Source organism: Narcine bancroftii, chromosome 3, assembly GCF_036971445.1.
Source record: "Narcine bancroftii isolate sNarBan1 chromosome 3, sNarBan1.hap1, whole genome shotgun sequence".
NCBI lineage: Eukaryota > Metazoa > Chordata > Chondrichthyes > Torpediniformes > Narcinidae > Narcine > Narcine bancroftii.
In genome coordinates, this window is record NC_091471.1 from 11,162,763 (window position 1) to 11,188,014 (window position 25,252).

The window sequence follows — 25,252 nt, forward strand, 5'->3', positions numbered from 1 at the left end:
CATGAAAGTTATCCTAAACTAATCAGTTCAGGGATTGTTGAAACTTGATGACATGCCAAATCTCCTCAGACGTCTCAGAAAGGATTGAACCCAGGCCCCTGGTGCTGGGAGGAAACGGTTCTATTAGAGTCCTTAATTAGGGCCAGTTCTCTTCTCTCAGAATAGAAGCCAAAAGTGTATTATATAAATTAGGATCGATGATTGAAACTGTTTCCTATTATATTCAAAATACAAAATAAATACAGACAATTGGATAACCCCTCAAGCCAGTGGCCAGAGAGTAAATCTTGAGATTCTCCGTGAGAATCCAATTCATTGATAAACTCAATGTTTATTTTATTGTCATGTAATAAGCAAATAAATGTGATATTACATAAAAGTTCCTTTAGTCTATCGTAAGACAGACAAAGATTCACTATCAGTAGACATTGCCTGGCGCCCCTTACCGCCACAGAAAGAGAAGCAAAAAAGGGTGCCCCCCTCCCCCACCCCAGAGTTCGTGGATTCGCCTCCAGTCCTCCCGCACCCTTCTCAGCCACACAGCCTTCTGTCCAAACCGTCAGCAACCCGAGCTCCAGATACACACCTCAGGCCTGATCAGGAAGCCTCCAGCGTCCCCTTCAGCCAGCCTCGAGCCAGTCTCCAGCAGTCAGTCCGCAGCCTGGTGCGAATCCTTTAACCTCAGTCGCATCCTACGTGGATACCTTGCCTCGAGTTGCCAACAGCCTGTTCTTCAGCCTCTGAGCCCCCTCGCTGGGCCACTACAATGTCACCGTCCCGCGGGACGCCTCCTCTGCTTCTCCCTCTCAAACAGGGGGTGGTGGGGTACTCTCCCGATTTTATGATGCCCTGCACCAGTCCTGCTGTCCCCAGAGTCTGCAACCCCTTGTGCTGATCATTGGGACCATCACCCCCGCAGTTGAGGGATTTTGAAGCTGGTTCGGAGCCAGTTGCAGTGTCAGACTGGGCACTTTAACCCTGCGGTGGGGGGGGGGGGGGGGGCACTGAGACTAAAGGTTGAGATAGATAACTTTTAGTGAATGGAGGGCTATGTGGTGAAACCACTATTGTACACATTTCCCATTTGTAAAGGCTGTGACCTTTCTTGGTTGACCCTGCTTTCGCTGGCTGGCTCGTGACTCCTCCCCTTTCTTCCCCATAAAGGGGCTGTCATGCCAAAAGCCTGCCCCCAGTTCGAGTCCGGGTCAGTGTGAGCGACCAACATGGAGATGCTGCCCATCTCTTGCAAATAAAAGCCCTGGCAACTTCAGTCTTTGGGTAAATGGTTGTGCATCAGGCTACGAAGATCAGGCAGGAAAAAGTGGTGGGTTTGAGCCATGATCCAGGTGCCCTCCCCCCTCACCCCACCCTGGGACACTGTTCTAATTTTATAGGCCCCCTTCCCTACGAAGCAGTCTAGTCGGTTTCTTCCTACCGACGGCATAAAAAACAAAATGTATCTATGTTACGCGAGGTGAAAAGAAAACAAGGCTTTCAGCTCAATGTGGTGTGACCCCCCCACCCCCCCAAGGGGAGGGGTGGGGAAACGGGGAGAATGACTGGTCTATCTCAAGGAGGGGCTTCAAGGGACTGAATGTTCCTAATTCTTTTAAGAATACTGCCAGCAGAAATCAGATCAAGCATTTGTTCCTTGTGTTCAAGAACAATTCTTCTTCCCCCATTCTTCCCATGTCACCTGAACCCTAACACAACTCCAGGAACTACAAGGATCTGTCCGAACCATCGAAACATAACAGCACAAGAAACAGGAGTTGGAGTTTTTGCCACATTGGTGTTTTTTTTAATATAGGAATGTCGTAAGTTGGTTATAATATGAATGTTTGCCCGGTGAGGGCTGCCACAAAACACCGAATTTCATGACTTGTTCATGACAATAAATCCTGATTCTGATTCTGTTTCCTTGTTTGAATCTCACCTCAAGTTCAAATCTATTATCATCTGATTGTACAAACACAGACAAATCTCCCCTCGTTCTTCTACACTGCAGGGAATAAAGTCCTAACCTGTTTAACCTTTCCCTGTAACTCAGTTCCTGAAGTCTGGGCAACATCCTTGTAAATCTTCTCTGCGCTCTTTCTATCTTATTCCCTTCCCTCTCCTATTGCAGCTGCAAAACTGAGGCCAACCACAAATTAGATTCTGTCTGGTCACTCTCCATCTGGACGGTATTAACATCGATCCGCCATTTCCAATAAACCCCCTTTGCTGAGTGTCTCTCTTTCCCTATCCCTCTATCTCTTTTTCTCCGGCTCATGGCGCACACACACAATGCACATTCCTGCCAGTGGAGACAACTTCCCTGTCTTGCGATAGCTGCCAACATATTAAGGGGCCCACCCCTCTTTGAAAGCACTCTCTTCACTCTCATCAGGCATCATCTTGAACACACGAACCTCCAATAGTACAAGAAAAGTGCTGTTAAAAACAGTGCAAGGGCATCATCTTTTACCAGTGTGAGGTCGATTATAGGATCTCACAAGAGCAGGGAAAATACAAGGACAGTTTCTTTCCTGCTGTTATTCAATTCTTAAATGGATCCCTCACTGGCTAAGAACTGTACTTTTCTCCACACCCTGCACTAGTTGACCACTGTAACACTACTCCTTACACGGTTAGAGTAAAACATGAAAGCCTGCAAATGTGGCGATTGAATTAAAAACACAATGCTGGGGAAACTCAGTACATCAAACAGTGTAGTGTAGCAAAGATAAAGATAACCAATGTTTCATGCCTTCATCAAGGTGAAAGGGCCAGGCCCAAAACATTGGCTCTGTTGTAGTGGCCCGCAGGCTGACACAGGAAGTGGCCGTCGAACACAGCGATTGAGCAAGCATCATGCGGGATGAGAGTTCTGCTCTCATAGGCCACAGTAACGGCAGTCGAATCAATCAATCACTGCCAAAGGATCACAGGGGGTCCAATCCGGACCCGCAGATTCGGGACAGCCAATCGGCAGCCAGCCCCGCTCAAGTCACGCCCCCACGGTAACACAGCGGGCTGCCTATAAAAAGCAGAGCTGCAGCCCAATAAAGTCAGTGTCGATTACACTTCCTTCGTGTGAGGGTCTTCTTTCTCCAACCTCGAACTAGAACCGTTGTGTCTTTGCTACAATCTTTGCTATATAAAGGACGCTGTTTGACCTGTTGAATTTCTCCAGCTTTGTGGTTTTATCTTTAACATTGTTATTTTATTTACTTAGTTATTTGTTTGTTACTGTTGTGTTACCTGAACTGACTTGCCAGGTTCACACGCAAGACGTAGCTTTTCCTGTGGAGTTAAGTGCAGACTCTGGGGCCAAGGGCAATACACAAGAGCGCTGGAGAAACTCAGCAGGCCACACAGCATCCAGTGGAAGTAAAAGGTAACCCATGTTTCGAGCCTGGGTGTAGCTCCATAGATGTGATGATAAACAATCCATCGGACGTACAGATATGACAATAAACTCTTTTGGTCACCATCCTGCCTGCTCTGCCATTCCATACTTCTTTGGGTAACTTTTTACCTCAGTGCAGTGTCTCTCTTCACCCTGGATTTATGCATTTTAGAGTCATGATTATTAAAAGATGCCCTTCCGGGTTGTGCCCTTCGTCATGGCCCCGAACATTGGCTACCCTTTACTTCCTATGGATGCTGTGTGACCTGCTAAGTTTCTCCAGCGCGTTTGTGTTTTGCACCCGACCCCAGCATCGGCAGGTTTTCTTGTTTAACCGACGTGGAAAGAGGTGTTCACTTGTTTTATTACAAGCTGATCTTCATGAGTAAAGTTATCCCTGAACTTTCAGCAAGGACTCCGAGTTTCCTGTTAAACTGCCCAGATGGCATCTGCCTGATTGACAAAGTGGATATAGAGTTTCTCGTTCCCTCAGCCATCTGCTCTTTAATGTGCAAGCCGAGGGTTGGCACGTAACTCACTCTTTAGTTACCCTTCCCTCATGATGGATGGTTTCTGAGGTTCAAATGCTCTGCTTTTCTGCCTGTGATGCTGTTAAATAATGTCAAATATTTCTCTTCCTCATTGAGTCCTCATATTGTGCAATTCGTAAATGTGCTGTAGAAGCGATTGAACATCACAGCAGAGGAACAGAACCCTTTGGCCCTTCTAGTCTGTGCTGAACCATTTTTTTTTGCCTAGTCCCACTGACCTGCCCTCCATACCTCTCCCATCCATGTACCAGTCCAAATTCTTCTTAAATGTTAAAATTGTGCCTGTGTTCACCACCTCAGCTGGAAGCTCATTCGACATTCCACCACTCTCTGTGTGAAGATATTACCCCTACACTTTTCCCCTTTCAGCCTTAACCCATATCTGGTTCGTATCTCACCCACCCTCAGGGGAGAAAGCCCATCTACATTTAGTCTGTCTATTCCGCTCATCATTTTAAATACCTCAATCAAATATCCCCTCATTCTTCCACACTGCAGGGTTTAACCTTTCCCTGTAACTCAATTCCTGAAATCTGGGCAACATCCTAGTAAATCTTCTCTGCGCTCTTTCTATCTTATTCCCTTCCCTCTCCTATCACAGCTGCCAAACTGATGCCAACCACAAATTAGATTCTGTCTGGTAACTTTCCATCTGGACTTTCCATCTAACATCGATCCACCATTTCTGATAAGCCCCCTTCCTCAAGTCTCTCTCCTTCCCTATCCCTCTATTTCTTTTTCTCCAGCTCTCCACTCCCTTCCCTTTCCATTCAGAGCCTGTGCCCCTCCCACTTCCTCTCCTCCCCCCCACCTTTTTGGTTCAGGCATCTACTTATTCTTTCTCGTACCCGGATGAAGGGCCAAAATGATAGTTACCCTTTACTTCCCATGGTTTCTGCATGACCACTCGACCCTTACTTAACTCCTCGTATTGTTCCCAATGACTGAACAAGGACAATACTGCCGGTCCTCTGGGCGGTGAGCGCAACCAGAAGCCAGCACCCTGTGCAGCGGCACTGGCCCCAACAAGTGAACTGGCAGGTGAACAGCAAGGGCAACTTAAAGGCCAGTGACTCCAAAATGGCACTGGCATCGCTGCGCAGTCAACAGATAGGGACAGCGCGAAGGGAAGAGGGGCATTTTCATGCAGGAAAGTACCCACGCGCAGGAAATCCACTTTTGTTATGTGATGTCAGCCAAGGAGGGCCACGGCGGGAACAGTGCAAGTATAAAAGTTGGGCCTGAGCCCTAATAAAACTCAGAGCTTATCCTGTCTACAATACGTGTGTATGTCTTCTTTCAAGTACCATGCGACTACAGTGTACAGTTTATTTTTTGCACTACCAATTTGTGGTAGTTCTGCCATGCCGGCAGGAGAAAGGAATTTCAGGCTTGTATGTGATGTCATGTATGTTCTCTGACAATAAATCTGAAATCTGAAAATCTGAAACAAGAATGTGGCCTGGTTCATTGAGTCCCTCCAGCAAATATTAGTACACCCAAAGGTCCACTTAGTTTCATCCCAGAGCAGTCTCTAATCCAATGGGCTGAACGTCCTCCTGCTGTTCTTTGTTATGTCTTTAAATAAAAGGACGGGGCTGCCGGAGCTGCTGTAATAGGAGATCCAGCTGCTGAAGATCCAGCTGCGCTGGATGGGTCACGTCTCCAGAATGGAGGACCATCGCCTTCCCAAGATCGTATTATATGGCGAGCTCTCCACTGGTCACCGTGACAGAGGTGCACCAAAGAAAAGGTACAAGGACTGCCTAAAGAAATCTCTTGGTGCCTGCCACATTGACCACCGCCAGTGGGCTGATAACGCCTCAAACCGTGCATCTTGGCGCCTCACAGTTTGGCGGGCAGCAACCTCCTTTGAAGAAGACCGCAGAGCCCACCTCACTGACAAAAGGCAAAGGAGGAAAAACCCAACACCCAACCCCAACCCACCAATTTTCCCTTGCAACCGCTGCAATCGTGTCTGCCTGTCCCGCATCGGACTTGTCAGCCACAAACGAGCCTGCAGCTGACGTGGACTTTTTACCCCCTCCATAAATCTTCGTCCGCGAAGCCAAGCCAAAGAAAGAAAGAATAGGAGCTCTGCCGTTGGTGTGGATCCTGGAAAGCATAGAGCGGAGAAACAGTGATGCTCCGCAGGGTCCTATTGCCTGGTAGTGCTGCCAACAGCTCTGTACAGGTTTTAAGCAGCCCCATTAGAAAGGATCCAACTGTATTTTTCAAACATCCTGCAAATACGGATGTTTGTGCCCAAGACAGGAGCAGACCAGCACAGATCAGCAGTAATTGGGAGAACATCACCCGTTGAGAAGGAGAAGCCAGGGAGCTGACCCCACAGGGAAGGGGACCACTGCAACAAACCAGTGAGGTGCTCAATGGCTAACGGGCCCACACAGGCTGTGGGGTGCTGGTGACTTGCGGTCAAAGGACCCACATGGGCTGTGGGCTGCTGGACACTGTCTCATGGGAACCAGGTACCAGAATCGGGATTCAATAGGGTGCTGAGGGACAGAAGGGGTGCTGAAGCTTCCAGATTGTATTGGAGGTTGAGACCTGGAGCTTGGGTTGGTGATAGCTTGAACTGGAGTGTAAGGCTACAGGAGTGTTGGAGGTGAATCCACAGACACTCAGTGAAGGGAATGGCTTTTGCTTCTCTTTCTCTTGCTCTTTGGGGCACCAAACATTGAAGCTTGATCCTTGAACCTTGTTACTGCAAAGGAGCGGGTTGCTGAAGGAAAGCTCACTTCAGATTGCCCGCTGAAGCATCCCACACTGAAATTGTGGCACAACATTGCGGAGAATTGAACATTTTACTTTCTTCTGCAAGCAGTGTGATATTTTAGTCCATTTTGGCAAATGTTGGTTCCTCTTCAATGAGAGGGATTCTAAATTTATCACACTTGCTAAAATAAACTGCCTGGCTGCAGTGCAAATTATCAGTTCATGCAAAGGTAAACTGTTTGATGTCTTTTATAACGAGTCAATATTTCACCCACTTCATGAGCCTCTCGACTGCCTTCTGGTAGATAAGATGAAATGATCAGTAGGTAGGTGTGTGTGCGTGTGTGTGTGTGTGTGTGTGTGTGTGTGTGTGTGTGTGTGTGTGTGTGTGTGTGTGTGTGTGTGTGTGTGTGTGTGTGTGTGTGCTTGTGCGTGTGGATGTGTGTGTATTTGGGCAAGGGTGTGCATGGATGGGTGTATGTGTGTCATACAGCCAGCCAAGCACACAAACAGACACCCACACACACCACCATAAGCACCCCTATGCACACATACACCCCCCCACACAGACACACACACACACACACACACACACACACACACACACACACACACACACACACACAAACACACACACACACACATGCACATACACCTTTGCACATATACATTATTTCATATGCACGTGTTTGTCCGTGCTTGTGTCTTTGTCCAGCTCTCCCCCAACCATGGTTTCCTTCTCCTGTCAAAGAGCTACCCTCCGCCATCTCCCCCCACCACTTCTCAGCATCCTTCTCTTCCTCCTCTCACCTATCTCCACCAACTACCTTACCTGTTAGCCTGGGTTCCTCCCCCTTCCTCTTCTTCCTTCCTGTCCTCATCACCCCTGCCTCCACCTTTTTATATGGGGGTCCACCTGTTTTCTCTCTTACCTGACGAAGGGCTCAGGACCAAAACAACGGTTATATATTTTTGTTGTGTGACCTGTGAGATTCTCCGGTACTTTTGCATATTACTAGATATAAGTTGTCAGGTCCTAAGGCTTCTTCAGAATTATTTTATATTGTAGGGAGCTTCTCAGCTTAAAAAAAGCATCCTTTCTGCCATGTGTGACTAAATGTCGCTTCCAGGGGTCTCTTTCACCACTCCACCCAACACAGGAGGAAAATATACAGGGCAAAATACAAGAACCCCATTTGTCGATCAATGGAAAACATGTTCGGGGTGAGTTGCAAGATTAATGATCGAGCAAAGTATTGAGAAAATCACTGGACTCTTACCATCCTCCATTGACGACTTTTACTGGAAGCATTGCTTAAATAGGGCTCAAGGAATTATTGAGGACCCCTTCCATCCAGCACGCAGTATCTTTGACCCATTCCAAAAGCAAGGAGATGCAGGGGCATCGAAATCAGGACAGCCAGGCTGGGAAATGGCTTCTTCCAGCAGGCTGTGCAATTGATGAACTGTATCTTATAACCGAGTAAATCACACCAAACCTTTTACATGTACAGTATATTTATTTAAAATTAGGTCTGATTATTATGTGCTGTGTATTGTTTGTGTATATTGTTGCACTGTGGTCCAGAGAAACGCTGTTTCATCTAGTTGTATATGTATAATCAGGTGAAAAGTTGGACCTGAACTAGAAGTATTGAAGCAATATCAAAGTTCAAAGTTCAGATTTATTTTCAGTGTACATACATGATATCACATACAACTTTGATATTCATTGACCTATGGGTGAGGCAGAATTACTACTTACTAGAAGTGCAAAATTACTAGAAGTAATACATTTACTAGAAGTGTATTCAAGAAGATATCTACACATGTAAACAGATAAAGAAATTATCTTTCCACCACACCTCTGTAGAAATTAGCCAGGGCTTCTCGTGTCATACCGACCTCCGCAAACTCCTGTGTAAGTAGAGGTGCTGACGTGCTTTCTTCATGAGGCCATTAGTGTGTTAGGTCCAGCGTTCTTCCAGCAGATCGTGTTTTGCTCCAGATTCCAGTGTCTACTGTCTCTCCAGGTTAAAATTTAAGCCAGGGAGATTGTACACCCTTCATAGAGCATCATACAGCATGGCCCAACTCATCCATGCTGATCAAGTTGGCATTCAGGACTAGTCACCCTTGCCTGCATGTGGTCTATATTCTAAACCCATCCAATCCACAAATTTGTCCAAAAGTCATACCGAGATTTGTGGAAATAAGAAACTCTCAAAATCCCCCACACCCCCCACAAAATCCTTTCTGAGCCTGGTGATCATTTGAAAATCTCAGCATTGAAATCAAAGGTGTCTGATGGCCAAACGTATTGAGACAAATGTTTGAAAGACCATGGAAATGAACTATCTTAGAAAATGAAGGGCCTCCAAATTTGCAAACTTGGTCATCTTCGATTTGTCCCAATGGTAGCAGATGGAATCCAGCAAAGGAAATGTATCTCGTACTTGTTTTCAAGACCCACACTCATAAGAACCGTAGAACTATAGAACGTTGCAGCACAGAAACAGGGCCCTTTGGCCTTTCTAGTCTGTCCCAGTCAATATCCCTCCACCACCTCCCATCTACGTGCCTGTCCAAATATTTCTTACGTGTTAGAATTGAGCTGCATTCACCATTTCAGTGGGCAACTCGCTCCAGACTCCCACTACTCTACCTGTGAAGGTTCCCCTAATAATCCCCTGAAGCTTTTCCCCTCTCACCCTTAACCCATATCCTCTGGCTTGTATCTCACCCAACCTCAGTGGAAAATAACCTACTTGTGTTTACTTTATCTGTGCACATCATAAATTTGCATAACTCAATCAAATCTCATTATTTTATGATCCAGGCAATAAAGTCCTAACCTGTTTAACTTTTCCCCGTAACTCAGTTCCTGAAGTCCCAGAAACATAAATCTTCTCTGCACTCTTTCAATCTTATTAATATCCTTCCTGTAGTTAGTCGTGCCAGGCCTCACCAATGTTTTATACAACTTTACCATAACATCCCAACTCCTATACTCAATTCTTTGATTTATGAAGGCCAATGTGACAAAAGCTCTCCTGACAACTCTACCTACTTGTGATGCCATTTTCAGGGAATTATGTATCTGTATTCCCAGATCCCTCTGTTCTACCTCACTCCTCAGTGCCCTAACATTTACTGTGTATCTCCTACTTTCCTATGTTCTTCCAAAATGCAATGACAGAAGAAAATTAATTTCAACCCAAAATGTCCACCTTTCTGCATATGTTGCTGGACCCGTTCAATTCCACCAGCAATTCCAGAGGTTTTTCTTTGGCTTTAATCTACAACCCTGGCAACTTTACGTAAAATGCTGGAGCTTTTCCTTCCTGGATCTATCAATAACACCAAAGATTGAGTGAGGTGAATGATAGGCTTTAACACACATGAGATTGTAGCTGGCCCAACTCCATGTGCTCGAATGGAGGACAGGGGAAGGGAGGTCGACCTTTATGGCCAGGCCACCGGGGGAGGAGTCACTAGGGAGCGAGTCATCAGTGGGCGGGCCAGCTACTCGTACATAGCACAGTATATACATATCACCACACTGGCCTAAAGAACCAAGTCTGAGCTGGGAGCACGAGTGATGGGACTCTTTCTGTGCTGCAAGTGTAACGTACCTTCGCAAGGGTCCAACCTCCGAGCTCTCCGGCCATGCTTCGAATTGTTATGGATGAACATGTTGTCCGAGACTGCCAGAACATGCCCGTCCACGTTAATGGTCGTGCAGATCACCACCTGGAAGGAAATAACCAGTTGATCTTACTATTTCAATTTAAAAAATTTCTATGACCATGTGGTCATCTCGACTTGCTTCCACAGCCACATTTCCAAAGGTTCAAAAGTTTATTTTAATGTTATGTAATAATACATTAAGAATGTAACATACATGATATATTTCAATTCTTGTCTGCCCTAAGACCAACAACAAGTCGCCAATGGTTTCAAAGAAAAGCAAGATAGAATCCCTTCAGAGACACTGAAGTCACCTGAACTCTCTCCCCTAATTTTCTCCCTTTTCATTACCAAACTGAGACCACCCACATGGGCACCACAGTCGCTATATAGGTTAGCTCAATGCTGCTAAAGTGCTAGCGAGCGGGTCCAGGGTTCGAATCCGGCACTCTCTGGAAGGTGTTGTGTGTCCTCCCTGTGTCTGCGCAGGATTCTGCCGGTACTCTAGTTTCCTCCCACCATTTGAAATGTACCAGGGAATGTAGGTTATTTGCATATAATTGGGCAGTATCGGCTTGTGGGGCTTCCATCTGAGCACGGTCCAACCAGATGGCACTAACTTTGACCTCTCTGTTTGACATTAGAACCCACATACCCCACTCCCATCTTCTTCCCCCGTTTCCTTTCCTCTAGTTGTGCCTCTCTCTCTCTCTCTCTCTCTCTCTCTCTCTCTCTCTCTCTCTCTCTCTCTCTCTATATATATATATATATATATATCCGTTCACTTTTCCCTCGCTCTCCTATCACAGAGCCAAAATCAATTCTCACCTTTTGTCTGTGCTCCTTCTCCCACTTCTTCTCCCTTTCTCTCCCCAGCCTTTAATTTGTTCACATGAATTTTTTCGCCCATACCTTGACCGAGAGATCAAACCCGAAATGTCAGTAATATATCTCCTATGGACGCTGTGAAACTGGTTGAGCTCCTCCAGCATTTCTGGGTTTTGACTCTTTCCCTAACCCTCTGTATCCCTCTGACTCCTTTTCTCCAACTCCCCACCCCCTTCCCTTCCCTTTCTCATCAGAGCCCAGCCTTTGTCCCACTCGTCAGTTATTTTTTTCTCTTCTACCCTTGTGGTGAATGTCTGCCAAGCTGCCTGTCTCCCCTCTGGTGAGCCTTGCTGTTCTAACATTGGCTGTGTATTATCTCTACTGTTAAGGACACTCCCCTTGGATATAACTGTATATGCATCTATTGTCTTTCATTATTGTGCCATGAGTTTCAGCTAATAAAAGCCATGATTATAGTTTGACTACATCGTCTTTGTCTACTTCATCAACTGGCACTTCAATTTTATTAACAGAAATGGATGCAGCCCTCAAGCCAGAGCGGCTGATAATCGACCAGTCTGCCCCGATGGCCAGAAAGATTTTCAGCCACTGGATTGCTTGTTTCGATTACTACATGGCTCGAAACAACGTGGTCGATGAGGCGATACAGTGGGGCCACCTGAACTCTCTGCTGGGTGAGGTCCCTTTCGCCGTAACGCAAGGAGCTACCACTCTGGCTATAGCCGGGGAACGTCTGACTTCTTACGATGCAGCGCCATGGAATGTGGTGCTTGCTCGACACCAGTTGCTGATTAGACGCCAGAAACCCGGGGAAAGTGATGCTGCCTATGCACTGGCCCTCGACTCACTGGCAAACTAATGTGTCGTCAGGGCAGTCAATGTGCAACAACATCGCAATGCCTTGAAGCTGGATGCTTTAGTCAACGGGATTGACTCCAGTTACATCCGACAGAGGCTGCTGGAGACGGAGTCCTTAACCTATGACCAGGCAGTCAATGTGCAACAACATTGCAATGCCTTGAAGCTGGATGCTCTAGTCAACGGGATTGACTCCAGTTACATCCGACAGAGGATACTGGAGATGGAGCCCTTAACCTACGACCGGGCAGTCAATGTGCAACAATACCGCAATGTCTTGAAGCTGGATGCTTTAGTCAATGGGATTGACTCCAGTTACATCCGACAGAGGCTACTGGAGATGGAGCCCTTAACCTACGACCGGGCAGTCAATGTGCAACAATACCGCAATGTCTTGAAGCTGGATGCTTTAGTCAATGAGATTGACTCCAGTTACATCCGACAGAGGCTACTGGAGATGGAGCCCTTAACCTACGACCGGGCAGTCAATGTGCAACAATACCGCAATGCCTTGAAGCTGGATGCTTTAGTCAATGGGATTGACTCCAGTTACATCCGACAGAGGCTACTGGAGATGGAGCCCTTAACCTACGACCGGGCAGTCAATGTGCAACAACATTGCAATGCCTTGAAGCTGGATGCTCTAGTCAACGGGATTGACTCCAGTTACATCCGACAGAGGCTACTGGAGATGGAGCCCTTAACCTACGACCGGGCAGTCAATGTGCAACAATACCGCAATGTCTTGAAGCTGGATGCTTTAGTCAATGGGATTGACTCCAGTTACATCCGACAGAGGCTACTGGAGATGGAGCCCTTAACCTACGACCGGGCAGTCAATGTGCAACAATACCGCAATGTCTTGAAGCTGGATGCTTTAGTCAATGAGATTGACTCCAGTTACATCCGACAGAGGCTACTGGAGATGGAGCCCTTAACCTACGACCGGGCAGTCAATGTGCAACAATACCGCAATGCCTTGAAGCTGGATGCTTTAGTCAATGGGATTGACTCCAGTTACATCCGACAGAGGCTACTGGAGATGGAGCCCTTAACCTACGACCGGGCAGTCACTCTAGCCAAAACACTGAGAAGTGCCATGGAGTCCAGTGAAATGCTAGAAACCAAAAAGGAAACATCCAGGAGTGCTGGAATCCCGAAGGAAAGAAAAGGGCAAACTCCTGAAAAATGCTATTTCTGTGATAAGAGCTGATTTCCTACCTGCAGCTATTGTGGGAAACTCGGCCATTTTGCTGAACCCTGTAAAGTGAAAAGTACTCACACTGATAAGAAGAAGTAGAGAAGCACCAAGAAAATGCATCCTGGAGCTGCAGGAATGGAAGACAACTGTGAAAAGGGGGAATCTTCAGACGAGCGGGCTGAATTGACTTCAAGTGACGGCGCGGTGAGATCCCCTGTGATAGCTCAATTGACTCCAAAGCTTGGGGATGTTATGGACTGGAACGGTCGACTATGAAGGGGGAGGTGAATGGTGAGACTCTTGATTGTCTAATAGATTTGGGGAGCGCTGACAGCTACATCCACGAGAGAGTTGCCAGAGCCTTAAATTTGCGGAGATACCCAGCGAACCGAAAGATATCGATGGCTTGTAGTGAACTTACAAAAACTGTACGGGACAAGTGTAAAGTTACTTTAAATTTACAGGGATGTCCCATTCCAAGTGGAATCTGATGCCTCAGATTGTGCCTTGGCAGGAACCCTTAATCAAAAGGGCAGACCTGTGGCATTCTTCTCCCGCATGTTACGCGGACCTAAACTTAAACATCCTGCCATTGAAAAAAAGGAACAACCCTATACAGCCTTTGAGGCTGATGGGGGGGGGGTTATACCAGTTTAAAAGGGTACCTTTTGGGGTCACTAATGGTGAGTCAGTGTTTCAGAGGGAAATGGATAAGATTGTTAGGATGTTTGAGTTACAGGTTACGTTTCCCTATCTGGATAATGTCACTATCCGTGGGAAAACACAGGCTGAACATAACAACCGCCTAAAGAAATTTTTAGCAACACCTAAAGAACTCAACCTTACATTTAACGAGGGCAAATGTGTGTTCACCACGACAGAGCTACCCATTCTGGGCTACATTGTCCGCCCCAATCCAGAAAGAATGGCCTCCCTTAAGAAGTTACCACCCCCAAACTCAGCAAAAGCCCTTAAAAGGTGTACGGGATTCTTTTCCTACTACTTCAAATGGGTTCGGGACTATGACACGAAGGCACGCCCTCTGTTTGACACTAAATCTTTTCCTCTCTCTCCAATGGCCTTGAAGGCTTTCGAAAGAATTAAAGCTGATATTGCCAAAGCTGCACTCTCGTCCATTGACGAGGATGTCCCATTCCAAGTGGAAACTGATGCTTCAGATTGTGCCTTGGCAGGAACCCTTAATCAAAAGGGCAGACCTGTGGCATTCTTCTCCCGCACGTTACGTGGACCTGAACTTAAACATCTTGCCATTGAAAAAGAAGCCCAGGGTATTATTGAAGCTGTTCACTACTGGAGACACTTTCTAGCCAGCAGAAAATTTACTCTTGTCACTGATCAGAAATCTGTAGCCTACGTTCAATACTAAACACAAAAGTAAAATCAAGAACGATTAGATGGCACGCTGGCGAATAGAACTCTCAACTTATAATTATGAGATCCAGTCCAGACCGGGCAGGTTAAATGATTCTGACACATTGTCACGATCTGCTGCTGGTGCTCAGCTGGAGGGGCTAAAAGAGATCCATAGCAGACTGAGCCACCCAGGAGTCACGAGATTCTTCCACTACATACACTAATCTCTGAAAGAAGTCAGAAAACTGACTAAAAGCAGTCCTGATTGCGTAGAATGCAAACCACAATACTTCAAAGCTCCGCAGGCCACTCTCATCAAGGCAACCCGACCTTTTGAGAGGATTAGCTTAGATTTTAAAGGGTCGTTACATTCCAACAACAATAATGTATATTTCATTACTGTAATTGACGCATTTTTGCCTTTCCTAGGAAACCAGGAACTGTGGTGGACTGGCCAGCCTGTTTATCTGAGCCTGGAACCGTGCTGCTGAAGAGCCACGCTCGGGTGCGTAAAACAGACCCCCTAGTCCAACCAGTTCAGCTACTGCATACTAACCCCAACTACGCTCATGTTAAATTCCCAGACGGGATTACTGACACTCTACCCCTAAGAGATCTGGCCTCACCTGGTTCGCTGCTTCCTCGCACCCCTACTCAGAGTGAGCCTGAGAGGTTGAACTCACCCCCCCCAGCCTGTGACCCCTAGTCAGCTTTCAGATGGCCCTGCTGAGGCTCCACTGCCTCACGCTGGCGATTCTGGAGCAGGTCCAGAAGCCAGTCCTTCCCACACGACAGACCCAGGACCTGTACCAGTTCCCAAGGTTGCAAAGGAGCCACCTGCTTTGAGACAAAGCACCAGAATTCATAAACAATCTGATAGGCTGACATGTTCATAAAACATCTCATTATATTTCGATTGCTTGCTAGATACTGGCGTATTTTGGCTGTTAGAGTATCTCAAGGCCAAACATGGTATCCATGTATCGCTTGCTTCAGTCTTTCCTGGCAGCTGTCCTTTTGATTTTAACCCTTCTTCTGCCGGGGGGAGACTGTGGTGAATGTCTGCCAAGCTGCCTGTCCCCCCTCTGGCGAGCCTTGCTGTACTAACATTGGCTGTAAGTTATCTCTACTGTTAAGGACACTCTCCTTGGATATAACTGTATATGCGTCTATTGTCTTTCATTATTGTACCATGAGTTTCAGGTAATAAAAGCCATGATTATTGTTTGACCACATCGTCTTTGTCTACTTCATCAACTGGCATTTCAACCCTTATCCACCAAAAACCTCTCACCAGTTTAGCCTGAATTCCTCCTCTCTACAGAGATAAGGTAGAAAATCTTTTAAATGATGTGAGATTAACAACCTGAGTCTCAACGTGGACAAGATGAAGGAAATGATCGTGGTCTTCAGGAGGACCAGGAACAACCACCCTCCTCTACACTTCAACAACTCTGCAGAATAGAGAGTGGAGAGCACCAAGTTCCTTGGAGTTCACTTAACTAGTGTCCTCTCGTAGACACCCAACATCTCCTCATTTGTCAGGAAGATGTAACAGTGACTGAACTTCCTGAGAAGTCTAAAGTGGGCAAGGCTACCGACCACCATTATGTCAAACTGCAATAAGAGCTCTATTGAGAGCATCTTGGCCGACTGCATCATCATGTGGATTGGTTGCTGCAGAGAAATGGATTGGAGGGCAATCCACAGGACCATTAGAGTGGCAGAGAGGATCACTGGAGTCCCCCTCACCCCATTGACATGATCCACTGGGATCGTTGTCTGAAGATGGGGCGCAAAATGTTTAGGTCCCCTTGAACCCAGTACACGTCTTCCAGCCACTTCCGACGGTGAAGAGATACAGGAGGAGATACACCACCAGGCCGAGGAGCAGCTTCTTCCCATGGGAAGTGAGAATGCTGAACGACCAAAGAAATCGCTCACACTGACCATCTGAGACTCTCATTTGTACAAAAAAATATTTATTTATTTGAGTAGATAAATACTTGTCCTGTATATATATTGTTTGTGTGTATGTGTTGCACCGGAGAACTTGGGCCGAAATAGCCTGTTACCATGCCGCATGTTTAACTTTTTTTTTTAACTTAACGCTGTTTGGTTGGGTTGCACAATTAGGTGATAATAAATGTGATGACTCCCTTTCTCCTCTCCTCTCTTTATCTCCCCTTCACCCACCTTTTCATTCACCCTCCTGCCTGTTTTCGCTTATACCTGCTAAAGGCTGAAACGTTGATCACCCTTTACTCCCTATGGAGGCTGCAGGACCTGCTGAGGTTCCCCAGCAGACATGTATTTCACTCGACCCCAGCATCCGCAGACTTTCTTGTTTAACTCACACTGACGCCACTTGGTTCAAGGCACGTGCCTGTTTAATTTCTGCCCCTTGAACAATTAATTTATCTAATTCCTTTGCTATTTATTCACTGACTGGCAGTTGTAATGATTCAGATGAAATTATAAATGGTGTGATTTGTTTTATTTTTAAACGTTACAGGCCATGAAACCAGTGCCACCAATTGCACCCAATGAACCTCCCAACACTTTAGGGTGGGCGAAAAGCAGGGCACCTGGAGGAGACCCACACAGGTCGTGGGGAGAACTTGCAAACTGCTAATTTAAAGCATGTTAAAAGACAAGGGTGTGGAGAAGAACGCAAGGGTCCTTGTGGTTCAGTGGCAGCATAACAGAGGACTCTCTGGTCCACGGGCTGTTCCCGGGGGACACACACAGAGTCAGACATCCAGAACTGCTGTGAGACCACCAACTTGGTGAAAGACGCACGTTGGTCTGCCTGGAACCTGTTGGCCTTTCAGCAAATGGAAATGTCCATGCGGGAATGCTGCCGACTGGCACATTCCAGATTGCAGGAGTTCGTGATGAGGGATGCGCTGAGGCTTGGGGCAGCCAACACGAGGGCACTGTGGGGAAAGACCACAGTGCAGAGACCTCCCATTACCGGGTACTGAGGGGTTAAGTCTGTGGGGATGTCCCTCCACCAATTGAAGGGGTGCAAGGTGCCACAGCGGTGGTAACAGTTTATTGAGAGAACAGACATAACAATGTACATCAGTGGATCTCAACCTTTTTCCTTCCACTCACATACCACTTTTTATATTCCCTATGCCAACGGTGCTCTGTGATTAGTAAAGGATTGCTTAAGGTGGTATGTGGGAGGAAAGAAAAAGTTTGAAAATCTCTGTTTTAATCGTCCTTAATGTGCAGGGTTTCAGAACTCCAAAGGAAATGGGCCAATGACAATTTTTCTCAAGCCAAATATTTCCGTAACAATTGGGTCCAGAGCAGCGATTCTCAACCTTCCCTTCCCATCCACATACCACCTTCAGCAATCCCTTACTAATCATAGAGCACTGATGGCATAGGGATTGCTGAAGGTGGTATGTGATTGGAAGGAAAAAGGTTGAGAACCACTGATGTACACATGGATGGGAATCCAGAGATATGACTGATGTTATGGGTGTGAAAAGACTTGGAACAATTTTCCTTTTCGTAAATGGGTCACGTCTCCAGAATGGAGGACCATCGCCTTCCCAAGATCGTGTTATATGGCGAGCTCTCCACTGGCCACCGTGACAGAGGTGCACCAAAGAAAAGGTATAAGGACTGCCTAAAGAAATCTCTTGGTGCCTGCCACATTGACCACCGCCAGTGGGCTGATATCGCCTCAAACCGTGCATCTTGGCGCCTCACAGTTTGGCGGGCAGCAACCTCCTTTGAAGAAGACCGCAGAGCCTACCTCACTGACAAAAGGCAAAGGAGGAAAAACCCAACACCCATCCCCAACCAACCAATTTTCCCCTGCAACCGCTGCAATCGTGTCTGCCTGTCCCGCATCGGACTTGTCAGCCACAAACGAGTCTGCAGCTGACGTGGACTTTTTACCCCCTCCATAAATCTTCGTCCGCGAAGCCAAGCCAAAGAAGAAGAAAAAATAATTTATCGTGAATAAATTCGATTTTTGGTCTAAAAACAAAGATCCAACACACAGCACCACACTCTTGACTCCCCTCCCATTAGGAAGTTAATTTACAAGTATGAAATCACACACCACCATATTCAAGGACCTTTTGACTCCTGCCATGATCAGACTCCTGAATGAACCCCCAAAATAATAAAATTCTACGGCCTTTGCCCCAGACCAACGGTGTAGCTCTGCACTTTTGATCTGCATCTTCCTCATTGCCCTCCGTTTAGCTGTCTTCTGGTAAGCCCGTCAAATAAACTTTCTCCTGCATCTTGGTACAAATGACAGCACAAACTGGAATGTGGAGGAAAAGAGGCCCCAGATCTAATGTATCGACTTCGCTGGCATTTGAAGAGTTATTGAAAATGCACACACCAAAACAAATGAAACGGATGCTGGGTTTCAGCCTATGAAGTACAGATACTTAATCCTTGTAAGTAATGGAGATTTTCCTGCCATAATTTCATTAACTCTCACTCACACGGCCACACCAAGTGACTCTGAGTAGACCCATCTTTGTTTTGATTGATCTTTTGACAGACTTTATTTAATTAAGTCCGCTTCACCTGAGAAATGCATTGCACACAAAAACGAGTTCCTAATGGAATTGGTCTCGTAATAAAGGAATTTGCAAAACGGTTAAGAAGTTCTCCAATCTTATTTGTCCTCTGAAGCCTGGGGCTGGTGTGTTTCTTTCTTAATTACGCCATGTGCAGTCAATCTCACTGAATCAGGCAGAGCACACGTTTGTTTTCCCCTCTGTTGAAGTCCTTTCTCGCTTCCTCTCACAGACGCTGGGAGATATCGACAGATGGGACATAATTAAGCTGGCCAAAAGTCCAACGTCGGAACCACTGTATCCTCTTCTACACAGAGCATTGAACATTGCTGCTCAGTAAAGGGCCTTCAAGTCAAGTTTATTGTCATCTGATGGTACAAGTCCAACCCCAATGAAACTGTGTTCTCCAGTTCTCGGACTCATAAACAGACATAACACACACACATGCAGAAAATACGTACAGTATGCAGGACAAGTATTTCATCTATACACATAAATATTATTTCATGAATGTGAGAGTCTCGGATTGGTTAGTGTGAGCAGATCCTTTGGTCGTTCAGTATTCTCACTGCTCGTGGGGAGAAGCTGTTCCTCAGCCTGGTCGTGCTACTTCTGATCCTCCTGGATCTCTTCCCCAATGGGAGCAGCTGAAAAATGCTGTGCGTGGTGTGGAAGGGGTCCTCAGTGATTTTGTGCACCCTCTTCAGACAACGATCCCGGTAGATGCAGGGGTGGGGTTGGGGGGAGGGGAAGACTCTCTGCCACTCTTATGGTCCTGTGCATTGACTCACAATGTGCTGAACCATGTAAACCTACTCAACAATCTAATTTATCCATAACTCACACCTATAACCTCAAATGTTCCTACATCCATGTGCCTAAGTCTTTTGAAAGTCCCAGCCTCCACCACCCCTGGCAATATATTCCAGGTACCCATCACTCTCTGTGTAAAAAAATCTTACCCCTGACATCTCCCTTAAACTTCCCTCCTCTCACCTTCCAGTCATCCTCAACCTTTTTCAGTCTAAGACCCGCCTGGCTTCCGGCCTGACATGACAGGGCCCACTAGTGGCAATGTGTGGCATGAATAAACGCTTTTATTAGCTGATAACTAAGGGTATTGTCTTACGGTAGTCTTCAGAAGGGTTCTAGGTTTAGGCGGGAATCCAGGAGGCGGGGCCAGCCATCAGCACAAGACACTACCAATGAATCCAAGTTCACGGCACAATAACGGACCAAAACTTTCAAGTCAAAGGCAGCTCTGTCAGAAACACATCTTTATCTAATGCGAAGTATTTTATGCAATATTTTTAAAGACCCGCGTGGAAGCACCCTGTGCCCCACCAGTGGTCCACGGCCCAATTTTATGGAATCAGACCCATAGATAGATGACCTCTGGTGTTTGCTATTGTCACCCCAGGAGAAAGGTGCTGGCTGTCACCCCAAATTAAGTCCCTCATCATCTGACCTACCTCTCATCACCTCTCATCCTTAGTCACTCCGGGAAAAAAAAGCCCTCACTCCGGGAAAAAAAGCCCTAGTTTTCAAAGCCAGGCAACATCCTGGCAAATCTCCTCTATACTTACTCCAAAGCACCTGCATCCTTCCTCTAAGGATGTTAAAGTGAAGGTAAAGATAAATATTCCATTATTGTCCATGTAATACTACATTTAGAATGAAACACGCATGAAATTCTTTCACTTTTCTCAACCGTAAGGCTGACAGAGAGTCTCCATTTAGTCCAGCGCCCCTCACAGAACCTACAGCACCTGGTGTTCCTTGGCGGTCTCTCCTCCGAGTACTGACCAGGTCTGAGCCTGCTTAGCTTCCAAGATCAGACAATTAGAGGAGTATTCCGGCTGTTGCTTATGTGCTCCACGGGCTGTGTGAATGGTGAACAATCAAAGGTACTGCTCACACTATCCATTCGAGACTCATTTATTAATTTGTACAGATAAATACTTGTCCTGCTTATGTATTGTTTGTGTATGACTGGTTTTACATCTGTGTTTTGTGTTGAGTACCAGAGAAATTTGTTTTGTCGGGTTGCACTTATACAATCAGGATACAATAAACTTGACTTGACTAATGAGGTAACAAGAACTCCAAACCATGGCCCTTTTCCCAATCTCTATTCATTCCCACACTATACAGTGCTCCATTGGAAGAATAATCAAAACAGGACATATGCAGTGAACGGGAGGGGATTGAGGAATGCAGAGGAACAGAGAGATCTTGGAATAATGGTTAACTGTTCTTTGAAGGTGGATTCCCATGTAGATAGGGTGGTGAAGAAACCTTTTGGTATGCTGGCCTTTATAAATCAAAGCATAGAATCTTGTCATTGAGAAGTGATATTGAGACTATTCAAGGCAATGGTGAGGCCAAATTTGGAATATTGTGTGCAGTTCTGGTCTCCAAATTATAGGAAGGATATCAATAAGGTAGAGAGGGTACAGAGAAGATTTACTAAAAAGTTGCCTGGATTGCAGTATCTAGAATACAAAGAAAGATTGAGCTGACTGGGTCTTTATTCATTGGAGCGTAGAAGGTTGAGGGGGGATTTGATAGAGGTATATAAAATTATGACGGGTACAGACAGAGTAGATGTGAATAGGCTCTTCCCCTTGAGGGTGGGTGAGATTGGAATGAGGGGGTCATGAGTTAAGGGTTAGGGGGCAAAAGTTTAGAAGTAACGTGAGAGGGAGCATCTTCACTCAGAGAGTGGTGGCTGAGTGGAATGACCTTCCAGAAGAGGTGGTTGCAGCAGGGTCCATTTTGTCATTTAAGAGAAGGTTGGATAAGTGCATGGATGTGAGGGGATTGGAGGGTTAGGGGCAGGGAGCAGGTAGGTGGTACTATAGGAGATCACTTAAATCGGTATGGACTAGAGGGGCCAAGATGGTCTGTTTCCGAACTGTAATTGTTATATGGTTATATAGATAGAAGGCTACGTATGGGCTGAGCCTTCAGGGTGATGCTAGCATGAAGGGTCACCTCAGTGGTCCAACAGGAAAAAACACAATGGTCGAAGGACAATGGGTCGAAAGTCAATCTGACTTCCTCCCCCTCCCCCCATCTCCATGAATATCAGATCCACCCACAGGCGACACCACTTACTGGTTGGTCATCCTCCTCACTTGAAGTCATGTGACTTGATTCCAGTTACCCTGAGGCCATTCCTGGCTGTGATCCATGGGGAGCACTGGAGAACCAGTTGTGAGGTATGTGCTGTATAGGGTGGGAACTCAAGTGTGGTGTGCACCAGGGTGAATCTTCAGGGTTTATCTACAAAGATTTAATGTCAATTTGTGTAGTCTACCTATACATCAGGGAAGGGTGGCTGATACTATCTGTTTTACCCCCCTCAGTAGTTCAGCTTACCTCCATAGGTAATATGTTTTGATGGCAGGATTAGCATAATGGTTAAAGAGCAGCACGGTGAGCCTGGAGGTTAGCACTACACTGTTACACCACCAACGCACTGGGTTCGAATCCAGCGCTGTCTGTTAAGGAGTTTGTACGTTCTCCCTATGCCTGTTCCCTCCGGGTGATCCAGTTTCCTCCCACCATTTAAAGCATCCCAGGGCTTGTATTTCCATTGGATGCACTTGGGAGGCACAGACTCATGTGCCGAAAGGACTTGTTTCCGTGCTGAAATTGTATGTCTAAATTTAAATTTTAAAATTTAATTCCCAGCAAGATACACATCCTATTCCCAGTCTCTCCAATCTGAGTCCAGGCCCATCAAGACCAGAAGAGCAAAGGATCGTAAGATATTGGAGCGGAACTAGGCCATTTGGCCCATAGAGTCCATTCCACCATCCCACCATATAACCATATAACCATTTACGGTGCGGAAACAGGCCATGTCGGCCTTTCGAGTCTGTACTGGTTCACTAGAACAACTCCACTAGCTCAAACTTCCCGCTCACCACCAATTACTCTCCAACCTCCTCACCGCCATGTACACATCCAACCTTCTCTTAAATGACAGAAGGGACCCTGCCACAACTATCTCATTCGGAAGTCCATTCCATTCTGCCACCACTCGCTGATAAAAATAGTGGGCCTAAAGGAAGATGAAGAAGGGACAGATATGAAGGAATTTATAAAAGAATGGATCCCGAAGGTCCTGGGAATGACAGAAATGCAGGAAAGAATGGAAATAGAAAGGGCCCACAGAACATTAGCTCCAAAACCACAGATACATTAAATGAGTTGATCCATTCTCCCACTCAGCCCCCATCCCCTGCTTTCACCCCATAAACTCTGATACCCAGGTTACGAACATCCGACTTATGGACAACCCGTACTTACGAACAGACCGCATGCGACTTCAGCGGTTTGTCCGCTTGAGGAAGGAGAATTCCGTCCACCATTTTAAGTCAGATCCTGGATATTTATCCTTGTAACAATGCCTCCAAAGCATAAATCCTATGCAAGACCAGCTCTATTCAAACCTCTCTTGAGGTCTACTTCAAGAAACTTGACCAACTGCTGCTTATAAAAACCATATGCACCTGTTCCAACTTACCTACAAATTCAACTTAAAGACAGATTTAGGAACGGACTCATTCGTAACCCAGAGATGGCCTGTATTCAGATACCTTAAATACACCCAATGACTTGGCCTCTACGGCTGCTCAGGGCTACTGAGAGGTTGTCTAAAATGTTGGCATGAGCAATGATGTCCCCATCCCACGAGTGAATGAATCAACAAAAGTAAACGGCTGAAACTAGACCTGGGAAGATGGTTGGTTGCTATCCAGAGGCAGGTTACTGCAAACTGACAGATTTCTAGTCATTCTTACTGAGTCCAGCTTTACAAACTTCCAGTTACTTTACAACTGAATTTACATTTTTCAATAGTTACAAGAAATGGAAGTTAAATTCCTTTGTGGAATGGTGATTACTGTATGTACTCGTGTCATAGTCGATCCCTCCCTTTTTTCTTGGCGCAAAAATTGCATTTTCCGTATGACCTGTGTAAAAGTTGACCCTCCTATTTTTGGCCCACCCACTCGAGCTCCCGAGGCCTCATCCGCGGAATTCTTGCCCCAGTTGCCTGCCCACCAGAGCTCCCCACGCCCGTGCGCGGACCCTCGCACCAGCCACCCACCCATCGGAGCTCCTGACGTCCCAGCCACAGCCTCTCTCCTAGGCCCCGGTCGTCCATCCACCCGAGCTCCCAAACCTCCGTCCGCGCCCTTGACACCCTCCCCTCTGACCACAGGAAATGCTCCACTTGCAGCCACACCTCCTCCCTCACCACCACCAAACAGTCCTTCCAAGTGAAGCAACTCTTCACTTGTGAATCTGAAGTCTTCTACTGCATCCACAGCTCCCCCTTGTCTCCTCAACATCAGAGAGACCAGGAACAGACTGGGAGATTGCAGAGGAACAGAGAGATCTTGGAATAACAGTTGATTGTTCTTTGAAAGTGGATTCTCATGTAAATGGAATGGTAAAGATAGCTTTTGACATAGAATATAGGAGCTAATGTTGAGACTGTTCAGGGCATTGGTGAGGCCAAATTTGGAATACTGTGTGCAGTTCTGGTCTGAATTATAGGAAGGATATCAGTAAGGTAGAGAGGGAGCAGAGAAAATTTACTAAAATGTTGCCTGGATTGCAGAATCTAGAATAAAAAGAAAGGCTGAGTAGACTGGGTCTTTATTCATTGGAGCCAAGAAGGTTGAGGGGGGATTTGATAGAGGTATTTAAAATTATGAGGGGAATAGATAGAGTAGATGTGAATAGGCTCTTCCCCTTGAGGGTAGGTGTGATTGGAACAAGGGGTCATAAGTTAAGGGTTAGGGGGCAAAAGTTTAGAAGTAACATGAGAGGAAGCTTCTTCACTCGGGAGTGGTGGCTGAGTGGAATGACCTTCCGGAAGAGGTGGTTGCAACAGGTTCCATTTTGAGGGGATTGGAGGGTTATGGGCAGGGAGCAGGTAGGTGGGATGAGAGGAGATCACTTAAATCGGTACGGACTAGAGGGGCCGAGATGGCCTGTTCCTGTACTTTAATAGTTA

The 25,252-nt window shown here is 46.3% G+C and overlaps 1 protein-coding gene across 1 annotated transcript in view; it reads right to left on the minus strand.

Annotated features, from left to right (window-relative positions):
- LOC138756972 (transcription factor COE3-like) overlaps positions 1-25,252 on the minus strand; it is a 462,275-nt gene that overhangs the window by 102,992 nt on the left and 334,031 nt on the right. The window contains exon 8 of the mRNA XM_069923497.1: positions 10,317-10,434. Within this exon, the coding sequence (XP_069779598.1) occupies positions 10,317-10,434 (118 nt within the window). The remainder of the gene's footprint in view (positions 1-10,316; positions 10,435-25,252) is intronic.